Below are 14412 nucleotides of genomic sequence, written 5' to 3'. Positions count from 1 at the left end.
GGCTCAGGCAATCCTCCTGCCTCAGCCTCATGAGTAGCTGGGACTACAGGGATGTGCCACCATGCCCGGCTAATTTTTTTCTATATATTAGTTGGCCAATTAATTTCTTTCTATTTACAGTAGAGACGGGTCTCGCTCTTGCTCAAGCTGGTTTCGAACTCCTGATCTCCAGCAATCTGCCCGCCTTGCCCTCCCAGAGTGCTGGGATTATAGGCGTGAGCCACCACACCCGGCCTGCCTCTCATATTCTAATCATCCTCTAAGAGGACACTCCAAGGTTTTCTCTTTAAGGAAGGCTGCCTTGATATTCTCTCCCTGCCACTCCCAAAGGATAAGATTACCCTCTTTGTTCACAGAGTATTTATAGGACTTAACCCAATGGATTCTGTTTACTTGCTGAAATATCTGAATTCCCTCTAGTCTATGATTTTATTCACTCTGTATCCTTCTACACATAGTACAGTGTCTGGCCCATTGTACAATTAATATTCATGAATAAGTAAATGTATACAAGGGTGGCTGCCACATTCTCAGAACCAGAGCACACAGCTTCTCAAGATGTGTTGCATACTATGACAATACAAACTCAAATGAACTAAAAGCTTTCATCATATAAAAGAGTAAGGGGGGTTGGACTAGATGGTTAAGATCTTTCCAATGCTAAAATTCTAGGAGTCAACACAACTCTATGGTCTATTTTACCTTTTAAACTAGGAAAGCCATTAAAAAATAAGTCAATGGATTATAATCTTTTTCAAAGTACAAGTTAAAGATAACTAAGAAAACAAAACTAAAAGCTCTATATTATCTTCAACTTGTAAGAACAATGACTGATTCTGACCCAAGTCAAACAATGATGGAAAAACACACCCTGCTGTAAAGCCTCAAGACAGTCCATATTTGGCATCTCAACTTTTCAGTTAATGAAAATCCTCACTTAAATTACATTGCATTTCAAAGCAGAATGCCTGTTAAATAATGGCATCTCTCAAAAGCACACTGCTGTGGAAGTTGAAACATGAGCTACAAACAAATGAAATTACTTTGTCAAGGTCATAAAATAAGTCAAACAAATTCCAAAATAGAACCTTTGATCTGAAATCCAGTTTTATGTTCCGATCTCTTGTAATAGTCCAGCTATGTAAATTCTTAACTGTGTTCTCCTCTTTTCGTATTTGTTCATTACAAGTAATGTTCAGAGAAATTTATCAGTTATTTTTTAATAGATTAAAAGGCCTCTTCTACTCAAGAGTTCTAATAAAAAATTTAAAAAATGTTATTAATAATATCCAGACTTGTCTGAGAAACATCTATCATTAAATTATTCCAAAAATGAGGTGACACCATGAAAATCTCTAAAGAACAATGCTTTCTTAGGCTTTCATCCTTTTCTTCATGAGAGTATAGAGCATATGGGCAATTTGACAAAGATGATTTGGAAAAAGACAGGAAAGTCAATATATAGGGAAGGTGAACTGGATGAATATTCTAACCACAAAGAAGCAGAATGAATACACCTCACTTTTTATTTTTACCTTTACAGAAGTAACTTTTTGAATTCCTGTTTGCTTTTCCTTCACAAACTAAAGACAAAGGCACACTGGTACATATCCATTCTTTTCTCCTCTCATGAATCTGGCACTTTCATGAGAAAATGTAATTGGCATCTAGACACGCATCAGGGACATGCCCATTATACATCCATGCAATACGGCACTTTTGAATTGTTTCCTCCCAGAAAGGTCCTAACCCCCAGGACTTTAGAATGGAACCTTTTCTGGAAAGAGGGTCCTTGTAGGTAAGTGAAAATGAGGTCATTCTGAGTAGGATGTGCCCCCAATCCAATATGAATGTTATCCCAACAAGAAGAGACACAAACACACAGACACAAGTGGGGGATGCCATGTGATACGCAGACAGAGAATGAAGTGCTGCAGCTACAAGCCAAGGAACCCCAAGAATTGTCAGCAAACCACAAGAAGCTCTAAAGAGGTAAGGAAAGATTCTCCCCTACAGGTCTCAGAGGGAGCATGGCCCTACTGACATCTTGGTTTTGGACTTCTAACCTCCAGAAATGTGAGACAATAAATTTCTGTTGTTTTAAGCCACCCAGTCTGTGACCATTTATAACAGCAGCCCTAGGAAACTAGTACTACCTATTACAAACACAATCATAGAATTACACTTGCTTAATATGCATAAACTTTCTTGACTTTCCAAATGCTTTTGCATCTATTATCCTGTTAGAGCCTCAAAACAACTCAGAGAATAAAAGTATCCCATTTTCCAAATTGAAACTAAGTAACAAAGCAGTTATAAACTTCTCTTCCTATGCTTCTACCCCAAAGAACTTGTTTTTTCTTTTGGACACTGATTTCACCTTCTTTACTTGAGTTGCTAGAAAACCAAAACTTTTGGCCCATCCTTGGTAGAATAGGGCTATATGATATGCATTATTTTGTACTAATATTCCAGTTGGCACTATTGTTTTTTCTTCAGCAGAATTTCTTTTATTGTTTAACAGCTTTATTGAGATAGTCACATACCATAAAATATATTGTAACCCTTTTAAAGTATACAATTCAATGGTTCTTAATGTATTCAGGATTGTAATGTTATAACATTTTCATCATCTGAAAAAGAAACTCATGCCCATTATCAGTCAGTTCCCAGTCCTTTTTATATGCCTGAATAATATTCCACTATATGGATATACCATATTTAGTTTATCTACTCATCAATTGATGAGCATTTGGATTCTTTCTACTTTTTGACTATTATGAATAATGCTATGAACGTTCCTGCATAAGTTTTTGTGTGGACATATGTTTTCATTTCTCTTGGGTAGATACCTAAGAATAAGAATAGAATTGCTGGGTTAAATATATGGTAACTCTACAATCAAGCTTTTGAGGAACTGCCAGAATGTTTTCCAAAGCAGTTATATCATTTTACATTTTCACCAGCATTATGTAAGGGTTTCAATTTCTCCACATCCTCACCGACACTTGTTATTGCCCATCTTCTTGATTATGGCCATGCTAGTGGGTATAAAGTGGTACCTCATCAAAGTTTTGCTTTGTATTTCCCTAATGGCTTATGATGTTGAACATCTTTTCATGTGCTTATTGGATACTTGTACATTTTCCTTTGTCTATTCAGATCCTTAGGCTTGCAGTTATTTATCTTTTGAATATTGAGTTGTAAGAGTTCTTTATATTTTCTATATATGAGTCCTTGATCAGAGATATGTTTTGCTAATATTTTCTCCTACTCTGTGAGTTGCCTTTTCACTTTCTTGATCTTATTGTTTGCTGTACTAAAGCTTTTATTTATTTATTTATTTATTTATTTATTTATTTATTTATTGAGACAGAGTCTCACTCTGTTGCCCAGGCTAGACTGAGTGCCGTGGCATCAGCCTAGCTCACAGCAACCTCAAACTCCTGGGCTCAAGCGATCCTTCTGCCTCAGCCTCCCGAGTAGCTGGGACTACAGGCATGTGCCACCATGCCCGGCTAATTTTTTGTATATATATTAGTTGGCCAATTAATTTCTTTCTATTTTTATAGTAGAGACGGGGTCTCGCTCTTGCTCAGGCTGGTTTTGAACTCCAGACCTCGAGCAATCCGCCCACCTCAGCCTCCCAGAGTGCTAGGATTACAGGCGTGAGCCACTGCGCCCAGCCTTAAAGCTTTTAATTTTGATGAAGTCCAATTTGCCTACTTTTCCCTCTCACCACTTGTGCTTTTGCTGTTGTAGATAAGAAGCCTTTGCCTAACCCAAGGACACAAAGAATTATTCTGTATTTTCTTCTAAGGGTTTTACTGCCTGAGTTCTTACATTTAAATCTATGATTCATTTTGAGTTCATTTTTGTTCTTGGTAAAAGGAAGAGGTCCAACTCCATTCTTTTACAGGTGGATGACCACTAATTAGAGCACGATTTATTAACACCCTGATTTCTTTAACTTTTTGTATTATGTAATTTATTTACATAAATAAATTCATCTAAAACCTACTGTGAAAAAAGATTGGTGTAAATAAAGTAATTGACTTTTAAAAATTATCTGATCTAGGGCATACATAATAGCGAGTAAGCAGCAGAGCTGGGACTGAAACATAGGTCTTAGAATGCCAACCTTCATACTCTCCTCCCCCACCTCCTTTAAGAAAAATAAAAAATGCCAAATTTCAAAATTTTCCAGTAAAACAAATACTGCCTTACATGTTACAAGTTTGACATTTACTCATCAAAGATAAAAAAGGCAAACTTAAAAGAATATATTAATTGGTAAGGTTACATAAAGCTTGACTTAAGATATTTAAGATTTTGCTTGCTTATTTTCATAAACACCAATAATAATAACTAACAATCTATTAAGCACTCATTTTGTGTCAGGCAGTGTTCTAAACAGGGTATAATCATTTAATCATCACACCATCCTAGCAAATAAGGACAAGGATCCACTCTACTCCCTTCTCTTTTTAAAGAAGGGGAAACTAAGCCTAAGAAAAATAGAGAGAAAAGTATTCACCAGGCTGTGGCTAGATGGGTCAACAACTGTCTAGAAAGGGAGAGTCAGATTATTCTATTACTGCTATTGTTGTCTCAGATGACAAGACAAAGAGTAAGTTCATTAGAGTGGCTGAGAATTCTAAAGGAGGGAAATTATCAGTGCTACTGACATCAGGTAAAAAAATGTGAAATGTCTCTGATTAACCAAAGAAATGGCCCCATTTAAAAGAAAGATAAAGATTTAACTGGGATATTGCAGTGTGGCACAACTAAGAGCATAAAACAATAGTATAAATACAGGAAGGGATAGGAAAGGCAGGCACAAATATAGAGGAAGGAACCCTGGGAGTCTCCACTGCCCACAAAATGAATGAGTCAACCAGGCAGTGTTATCACAGGATATGTTGGGAAGAGGCATAACACAACGAGGTCAGAGATTAATCCTTCTTTAGACCATCTATCAGGGAGATCCCTAGTTGGATGTGGGAACCAATTTTGGTCACCACTTCAAGTATAAGGGGCGATTGAAAAAGGTTCATGGAAAAGAAACAAATAACCAAAATGATAGAATAGAATATGTTACGAAAAGAAAAGAACTTAGGGTTGCCCATCAGAGAGAGTAATGGTTAATTTTAATTATGGCCCTTAGAGAGGAAGGCTCTGTGAATGCGCTTCCTCAAATTCTTTTTTTTCTTTTTTTCTTTCTGAGACAGTCTCACTTTGTTGCCCAGGCTAGAGTGAGTGCTGTGGCATCAGACTAGCTCACAGCAACCTCAAACTCCTGGGCTCAAGCGATCCTACTGCCTCAGCCTGAGTAGCTGGGATGACAGGCATGTGCTACCATGTCCAGCTAATTTTTTCTATATATTAGTTGGCCAATTAATTTCTTTCTATTTATAGTAGAGACGGGGTCTCGCTCTTGCTCAGGCTGGTTTCGAACTCCTGACCTTGAGCGATCCACCCGCCTCAGCCTCCCAGAGTGCTAGGATTACAGGCATGAGCCATCGCACCTGGCCATCTTCCTCAAATTCTTCGAAGGCTTTGGCAGTCATTTACATCTTAGTCAATTTCAGGATGATAGGGAACATGGCAAAAAAAAAAAAAAAAAAGACAACAGATGAAAGATTTAGTGGAAAAAAAGAGAAAAAAGAAATTTAAAGGACATTAAAAAAATAGTCAAATATCACCTTCTCAGAGGCTTTTATCCAAAGTAGCCTCCTTAAGCCACGAGCAGTGGCGTGTACCTGTAATCCCAGGACTTAGGAGACAGAGGCTGGAGGATCTTTTGAGCCCAAGAGTTTGAGACCAGCCTGGATAATATAGTGAGACCCTGTCTCCCAAAAAAAAAAAAAAAAAAAAAATCAAAGTAGCCTTCTCAGTTTCTAGCACACCACTCTGATTTGTTCCCTTCATAGCCCATAGCACTATGAAGTTCATCCTGTTTATGCATTTATGGATCCTCTTGTCCCATTAGGATGTGAGTGCCATAGAAGCTTGGACCTTGAACATTGTTTATTTCTAGTAAATACCAGCGGTACCTAGGACATAGTTGGCATTCTATAAATATTTTAGAATATATGTTCATGAAGCAGAAATGTGGGAAATGAGCTTTCAAATTTTAGCAAGAAAGATGCCAATAAGACACAAGAGTCAAAGAGAGTAAAGTAAAACCTGAGGCTGCTGAGGAATGCTGGGTCTTTACGAAGAACAGAGTCATTCATATGCCTCAGGAGTTTTACAGATTCACCTGCCTAACTAATTTCTAGTGGTTATTCCCCAAACCATGATTTAATACCTTACAGTATAGAAAGGAAGTCTTGCTAGTAATAAATAATAAACAAATGATCACTGAGCTCTTACTGTGTACTGAACAGTGTTCTAAGGCTTTCCATACATCGAATCATTTAATCTTCACAATTCTATAAGTACTAGTCTTTTTTTAGTCCAAAAATGTTAAATAATTAGCCCAAGGTTACTCAGATTGTAGCTGGTGGAGCTGGGACTTAAATCCAGACAACTGTACTTGTGCCATTCTTTTAAGGCTGAAAATAAATTTAAACAGAGCAAAAAATATGTTAAACAGGAAGGATAATAAAGTGATAAATTATGGCATAGGAATTAGGTGACATGGATTTTCTCTATGGCTTGACATGTTGTATGGATCATTTCAAATTCTATCTTGCTGCAACAATCCAATACATCCTGGGAACTATGCTAATATAATAATTTTTTCCTTTATTAATATATTAATTAAAAGAAATATGATTTAAAATGAAACAGATAAATAGACTTCACCCCAAACTAAGTGAGACATTATAATGAAGCCCCTGTGACACATCTTGAACAACTATCAGCAGATGGACAATCTTCATGTATACTGTGCTGCCCCAAACATATACACACTGAAATATCTCAAAGCAAACAATAATGTACTACTACAGCAATCCTTACTAAATCAAATCCCTTAGAAGATTTGATTGAATCTGAAATGCATTTAATTCTTTCCTTTCAAAAAAAATCTAAGAAGAATTGGTAGCATTACAAGTAACAATCCTAAGAGGGCTTTTCAGTACCAAAAAGAAAGTCAGGAGATGTTAGTAAAAATAATTTCTCAAAAATCTCTAAATAATAATCTCTAAGTGACTAAATAATCTCTAAGTGACAGGAGCTTAGAAATATGATACTATGTTAGGTGCTACATTATAGCAGGAATTAAAATTAAATTTGGAAAATGTGTTATAAATTGTAAGAAAACTCACCAAGGTTTTTGTGCCTAGCAGGCTGATAAATATTATCCCCAAGCATAGTGAGAAGCCAAAATACCCAAAAGTAGGAACAACCAAAATGTACCTGTTTATCTTCCAGTGGGTCAGGCTCTCCTTTACTGGACTCAGAGCTGACATCGTCTTCATCAGAACTGTTGATGTCTTCCTCCTCATCAGAGGGAAGGTCACCAAGACCAAGATGGAGATCATTCTGTTCCTCCTGGAATGCTCCAGAACTGCTGTAAGAGAAAGTATTCATTAGCCACCTTTAATAACAAGGAGTACGAGCGAAACAAAACCCAAACCAACCATCTTATCCTTGTAATGCGAGCAAGGGATGACTAAGGGATTTAGAGGAATGGGAAGACCCAGATCTACCAAACTTCCCCTTCCTTTATGCTGTCTCAGCAGCCCAAAACCCAAATTCATTTAAAAAAATTTTAATGATAGGAAGGTGCGTGGGAAGTAAGTTTCCTAACTGTTCCCATCCTATTCTTCCATATATCCTTCCCCTAGAAGATCAGTTCTCTACTTCTAGTATAAAGCAAGAAGCCTTATATGGAGTGGGCTTGCTTACCACAAAGGGCACTGGCTGCACAGGTACACCAGAGTCGCTGCTTCCTTGGGCCTCAGAGTTTAAAACAACAACAAAAACCAAGTAACAAACCTATGAGGACTGAAAGGTAATGATGGGGTTGACAATCAACAGTGCGTGTACTATTGTGAACAGGTGCCCACCCCTCTCTCTAGTCATCACTGTTATGTACCCAAATCACAATAATATGAGAAGGAACAGCAGATGTTACACATGCTTAGGCGCTGCTCCAGACCTGCTGAATTAGAAACTCTAGGGCAGGGGTCCTCAAACTTTTTAAACAGGGGGCCAGTTCACTGTCCCTCAGACTGTTGGAGAGTGCACACTGTGGGCCCAGGAGGAATCAGCTGCTAAGCAGAACAGGCAGTGGGTGTTCCCAGAGGGCCAGATAAAATCCGCTAGGCGGCAGGCCAGGTAGTTTGAGGACGCCTGCTCTAGGGGTATAGGGCCCCAGCAATTTGCATTTTAGCAAGCCTTCCTGGTGAATCTGACACAGGCTGAAGTTTGAAAACAAGCCATTTACCAACTCTCCTCCCCAGACTGACATCATCAAGATTTGCCGGTTTCTACTGAGACAGATCTCAGGAATCTAAAAGCCATTGTTGCAACCCAATCTGTGGGGGGAATTCCATAGGAAAGTTCCCAAGAGAGATGACGGAAATAATTCTTTCTAACATTGGTTGTAAAGACGCAGGAACAAAATGCCTGTAGCAACTGCTTTTCTGTCGTTGGTCTACAAGAATATCTGTAGAACAGAAGAAGATAGGTGGAGCCAGTAGAAGATCCACAGAAAATCACCAGAAAAAAACACTCAAGCAGAATAAAGAGACAGTTGCATTCCACTTTGGCAGGCTCTCTGAGCAGGTCACAGGCAGGTCACTTAACTGCCAAAGATACAAGTTGAGAATTTCTAACGGGAATCTTAAAAGCTAAAGATAAATTTTCCGTCAGTTCCCGACTACACATTGTAGGATACAGACTTGCCTCAGAAGCCAGTCCTGAAGCCTGACTGTTACACAAACCAGTTGGATGTTGGCAGACTGCCAAAAGGAACACCTCCCACTGCCAAAGATGGGGTTTCCTATTACTCAGTGGCTGAGGGCCTCAGGGAATCATATCGCAGCCTCCATTAGGTGGGTGCACACCTTATCACAGCTCACTATGACATGGAAGAGACTCACTCCCCAAAGGCTGACATGGGAGGGGGGAGGGTGGAAGCTTTCTAGTTAGATCACTGGCAAGATTCACTGCCAAACCAGCTGAGTAGGTAATTGTTGTTTTAGATTAGCAAGACTAAATGTGAGTTAACAGGATGTACAGACTACAGGATCCATCCATACAGGTAGAAAAAAACATACCTTCACCTATTTCTTTCTTTTTTCTTTGAGCCAGAGTCTTGTCCAGGTAGAATGCAGCAGCATCATCATAGCTCTCAGCAACCTCAAACTCCTGGGCTCAAGCAATCCTCTAGTCTCAGCCTCCTGAGGAGCTCGGACTACAGGTGTTTGCCACTACACCCATCTATCTATCTATCTATCTATCTATCTATCTATCTATCTATCTATCTATCTATCTATCTATCTATTTATTTATTTCTGTTGGTAGAGACAGGGTCTCACTCTTGCTCAGGCTGTTCTTTAACTCCTGACCTCAAGTGATCCTCCCGCCTCAGCTTCTCACAATACTAAGATTACAGATGTGAGCCACCCTGCCTGGCCCCCTTCACTTGTTTTTATCTTAATTCTTTATCTCTTTACATCTTCCAAAACCCTCTTAGCAGGACACATGTTCAATTTCCAAGTGGTATCAGCACCTCCTGGAAACTTCTTAGAAATGCAGAATCTCAGGCCCCACCTGAACCTACTGAATCAGAATCTGTGTTGTAACAAAATCCTAGTGATAGGTGTGAGAAACTCTGCTCTAAAGGCTTTTTGAATCATTCCATCTGTGTACTGTTTTGGATTCCAAATTATCGACAGAGTTGGATAATTAGTAATAGGAATGCAGCACCTGTGAAGAAATTAAGTTTATTTTGACTAAAGAGAGAGCTGAGAGGTGTTTCTTGGTCAAACATTTGAAGAGCTATTATTAAGAAGATAGTAAAGGCCGGGCACGGTGGCTCATGCCTGTAATCCAAGCACTCTGGGGAGGCCCAGGTAGGTGGATAGCTCAAGGTCAGAAGTTCGAAATCAACCTGAGCAAGAGCAAGACCCCCATCTCTACTATAAATAGAAAGAAATTACCCAAACAACTAAAAATAGAAAAAAAAATTAGCCAGGCATGATGGCACATGCCTGTAGTCCCAGCTACTTGGGAGGCTGAGGCAAGAGGATTGCTTGAGCCCAGGAGTTTGAGGTTGCTGTGAGCTCGGCTGACACCATGGCACCCTAGCACAGGCGACAGAGACTCCGACTCAAAAAGAAAAGAAGACAGTAACTAGTTGTTGCTATATCCATTAGGGATAGAAAAGAAATCAAAGTGCAAAAGTTAACATTTAAGAACAAGGAAAAAAAAAAAGCTTTCAATATTAAAACTACATGTTTGCAGACCCAGCAATACGGAGATACCTCAAAGCGATACAAGTAGATCTACCATTTGATCCAGCAATTCCACTACTGGGCATGTACCCAAAAGCTCAAAAGTCACTTTATGAAAAAGACACATGCACTCGAATGTTTATAGCAGCACAATTCACAATTGCAAAGCTGTGGAAACAACCCAAGTGCCTATCAATTCATGAGTGGATTAATAAAACGTGGTATATGTATATCATGGAATACTACTCAGCTTTAAGAAACAATGGTGATATAGCACCTCTTGTATATTCCTGGATACAGCTGGAACCCATTCTACTAAGTGAAGTATCTCAAGAATGGAAAAACCAGCACCACATGTACTTACCAGCAAATTGGTATTAACGGATCAACACCTAAGTGGACATATAGGAGTAACATTTATCAGGTGTCGGGAGGGTGGGAGGGGGAAGGGATGGGTATATACAACCACAACGAGTAAGATGTGCAACGTTTGGGGGATGGACATGCTTGAAGCTCTTACTCGGGGGGGGGGCATGGGCAATATATGTAACCATAACACTTGTACCCCTATAATACGCTAAAATAAAAAAATTTTAAAAAAACCTACATGGCCGGGTGCGGTGGCTCACGCCTGTAATCCTAGCTCTCTGGGAGGCTGAGACGGGCGGATTGCTCGAGGTCAGGAGTTCTAAACCAGCCTGAGCAAGAGCGAGACCCCGTCTCTACTATAAATAGAAAGAAATTAATTGGCCAACTAATATATATACAAAAAAAAAAATTAGCCGGGCATGGTGGCGAATGCCTGTAGTCCCAGCTACTCGGGAGGCTGAGGCAGGAGGATTGCTTGAGCCAGGAGTTTGAGGTTGCTGTGAGCTAGGCTGACGCCATGGCACTCACTCTAGCCTGGGCAACAAAGCGAGACTGTCTCAAAAAAAAAAAAAAAAAAAGAAAACAAAACCTACATGGATCAAAAAATACTGCTATGAAATTGCAGGAAACTTTAGTGTCTCCTCTGAATTCCATACCATCTCACTTGACTGCACTTGGTGGTACAGTGGTACACTTGGTTCCCCCATTAAAATGTAAACTCCTAAGGACAAGGAAATTGTGTTTTTCACCTACATCCTCAGCATACAGCCTGACACACGATAGGCCCTCAAGAATTTTTTTATTTTTATTTTTTTGAGACAGAGTCTCACTTTGTTGCCCAGGCTAGACTGAGTGCCGTGGCGTCAGCCCAGGTCACAGCAACCTCAATCTCCTGGACTCAAGAAATCCTCCTGCCTCAGCTTCCCAAGTAGCTGGGACTACAGGCATGCGCCACCATGCTCGGCTAATTTTTTTTTCTATATATATTCGTTGGCCAATTAATTTCTTTCTATTTATAGTAGAGACGGGGGTCTCGCTCTTGCTCAGGCTGGTTTTGAACTCCTGACCTCAAGCAATCCGCCCACCTCGGCCTCCCAGAGTGCTAGGATTACAGGCGTGAGCCACCTCGCCCAGCCAAGAATTTTTTACTGAATAAATGAAAATTACATCAGAAGGCAATTGGTGTTCAATTTCAATGGTACAGGTGGTCTGAAGCAGGATGGCTACATCAGGAATTGAGAGGAAGGGGACAGATGCAAAAGGAAGAAAAATCATCAGGACTTAGGGTGAAGGGGTGGGGAGGAAAACTCATGAAAGACTTCAAGGTTTCAACTCCAGGTCAGCAGCAGAATGAAGGTGACATGGACTGAAACAGAAATATGTAACAGGGGACCTGATTTTATAGGAAAGAAAATGGGTTTAGCAGCAAAATCAGGAAAGATGGCATTTAGGATCCATGGTAAAACTGTTAATTAAGCTATTTTCCCATGCAATCGTTAGCAGCTTTTGAATCTACCTAGATAATTTTAGACTTCTGATAATGAAACAAGGATTCCATACTGATGCCAATCGTATAGTGTGGGGCTCTTCTATTCTTTTTATTTCCTTCCCAACTGTCAGGAAGATAACATCCTAACACTGTCTGCTTTGCGAGTTGAACAGGACACAGTGCTTCCTCCACATCTTCCTGCCTAGTTAGTACATAATTTGATAGTCGAAGTGAAAGGAAAGTAAGCTGTAACAGCAACCAAAACAAAGCCCAGGTTCGACTTCCCCAGGTCATCCTTTCTTAAGTCAGATTTGCTTCTGGAAGGAGCCTGGTTTCTAGAAAATCAGTTTGTTCCTAGTATACTGGAACAAAGACAGACAAGTAAAAATCAGAAATAAATTCCTACTGATAGTAACTGTTCCTTCAATTCTACGTGCCAAGACCTATGCATTTGGAGTAATGACTATTCAATGCCATCACTTTTAAAAAATGAGTTATTTTTTTTCCTATATGCTTGTTTCTATATATGGACAGTACATCCTCCACTAAAAGTATATCAAATTTCTCTTTCAAGTAAGAATTCAAAACCAATTCCTTCTAACTTAGAAGGATTTGTCTTTTGAAAAATACTTAATCCATTTCCTCTAAGAGTTTTTAGGAACAAAAAAACCTGTACAGTGTTGAGCCAAGCATTAACAGTTGCCTGGGCTGACCGCAAAAACATCCTGCAGAGTCTCCACTAAATTAAGAATTCCAGCAAAGGGAAGGAGAAGGACAAAGATGGCTGGGAGAAGGGAAAGGAGAAGCAGTTAGCTGAGGAATGCTTTTAAAACAGTCGCCTCTGTTGTTGACAAATCCAGTTATCTTTTTCTCTCTCTTGCCTGTGATTGTATTCTAAGCCCCTTAACCAAAGAATATTCCATGTAATTCCACCCAAACTTGAAGAAAGACATCCACTGCAATACCCTCACCTTCAGAAGTTTCTTTCTCATTTCCAAGTCACAACATGTAAATCTGAACTTCCGTGATCTTTCTCTTCCTCTTTCTACTGCTGGCCCAAAGTGAACAGAACCTGCTCGTCCTCAGGATGTTGTTATAATTCTTTTTCAAATGCTGTCTCATTATGACTTGGTGATTATGTGTTTCCTTAGGCGGCTCTCATATTTATCACAGAATGAGCGGAAAAAACTATTAAGGAAGGACTTGAAGGATGAACATTACATGGAAAGATTAGCAAAATAATTTAAAATAAGATTTTTAATAATTATTAAAATATGCTAACTATATATATATATATAATTGGTTCATAACTTTCACCAGAAAATTAGTTTTAGTTGGTTTTATCAGAAAACATTTTACTCTATTACTTCAGTTACCTTACAGAACTGCAGATTCCAGTGTCACAGTGAAACTATGAATCAAATCAATGAAAAAAATGTAAAAACCCTTCTTGTTCTCCTTTTTGAGTCCTCTTCTCAATTACACAGTACTTCTGGAATTTTCTCCATCCCCTACTCAGATGATTTTCCTGAGAACTACCCCTAAAACGGGTAAGTCATCTCTCTAATTCTTGTAGGAAACACGGCAAGACTTGGGAAATAGGTATACGTAGCCATTTGCATCCTCTAATAAAGCAAGTATCATGTATTTGTGTCATGCTTTTAGGCTTTCCAAACATAGGATCTTGCACAATTGTTTTAAGTATGTGCAGAGCCAGGTGACAGAATATAAAAGCCAAGAGATAACATAGAGGCTGAGGCAGACTTATCTGACCTGAACAAATATCAGGTTCAACAAATGTGACCCGTCTGTCCTGGGAGGTAAACCAGATCATCTGGTAGGTATTCTCCATTACTAACTGCTTTGACTTAAAACAAACAAACAAACAAACAAAAATCTCACACATAAAAAATCCAACGTTTCAATAAAACGTAAGCCTGTGGATGCTGATGTTCTTATTATAGTATAATAGCAAAAACTCTTCCCCCTCCAAAAAGAAGTACACATACTAATTTTAAATCTTCTTTTGAGAGGCTGCCTGCCTAGAGGTTAGGACAAACTATAATTTTAAAAACTAATGATTTTTGCCGGGCGTGGAGGCTGAGGTGGGAGGATCACTTGAGTTCAAGAGTTCGAGAC

The 14412-nt window shown here is 39.2% G+C and overlaps 1 protein-coding gene across 2 annotated transcripts in view; it reads right to left on the bottom strand.

Moving 5' to 3' along the window:
- FGD6 (FYVE, RhoGEF and PH domain containing 6) overlaps positions 1–14412 on the bottom strand; it is a 116257-nt gene that overhangs the window by 65973 nt on the left and 35872 nt on the right. Inside the window, exon 3 of one of the 2 annotated variants that reach the window (XM_076007100.1) lies at positions 7369–7522. In XM_076007100.1, coding sequence (XP_075863215.1) covers positions 7369–7522 — 154 coding nt within the window. The remainder of the gene's footprint in view (positions 1–7368; positions 7523–14412) is intronic. The other variant, XM_076007101.1, reaches the window with a different exon arrangement.

The sequence above is a fragment of the Microcebus murinus genome, chromosome 10 (genome assembly GCF_040939455.1).
Source record: "Microcebus murinus isolate Inina chromosome 10, M.murinus_Inina_mat1.0, whole genome shotgun sequence".
Lineage (NCBI taxonomy): Eukaryota > Metazoa > Chordata > Mammalia > Primates > Cheirogaleidae > Microcebus > Microcebus murinus.
Note: the sequence above shows the minus strand (reverse complement) of the source record. Positions and strands in the feature narration are given on the sequence as shown.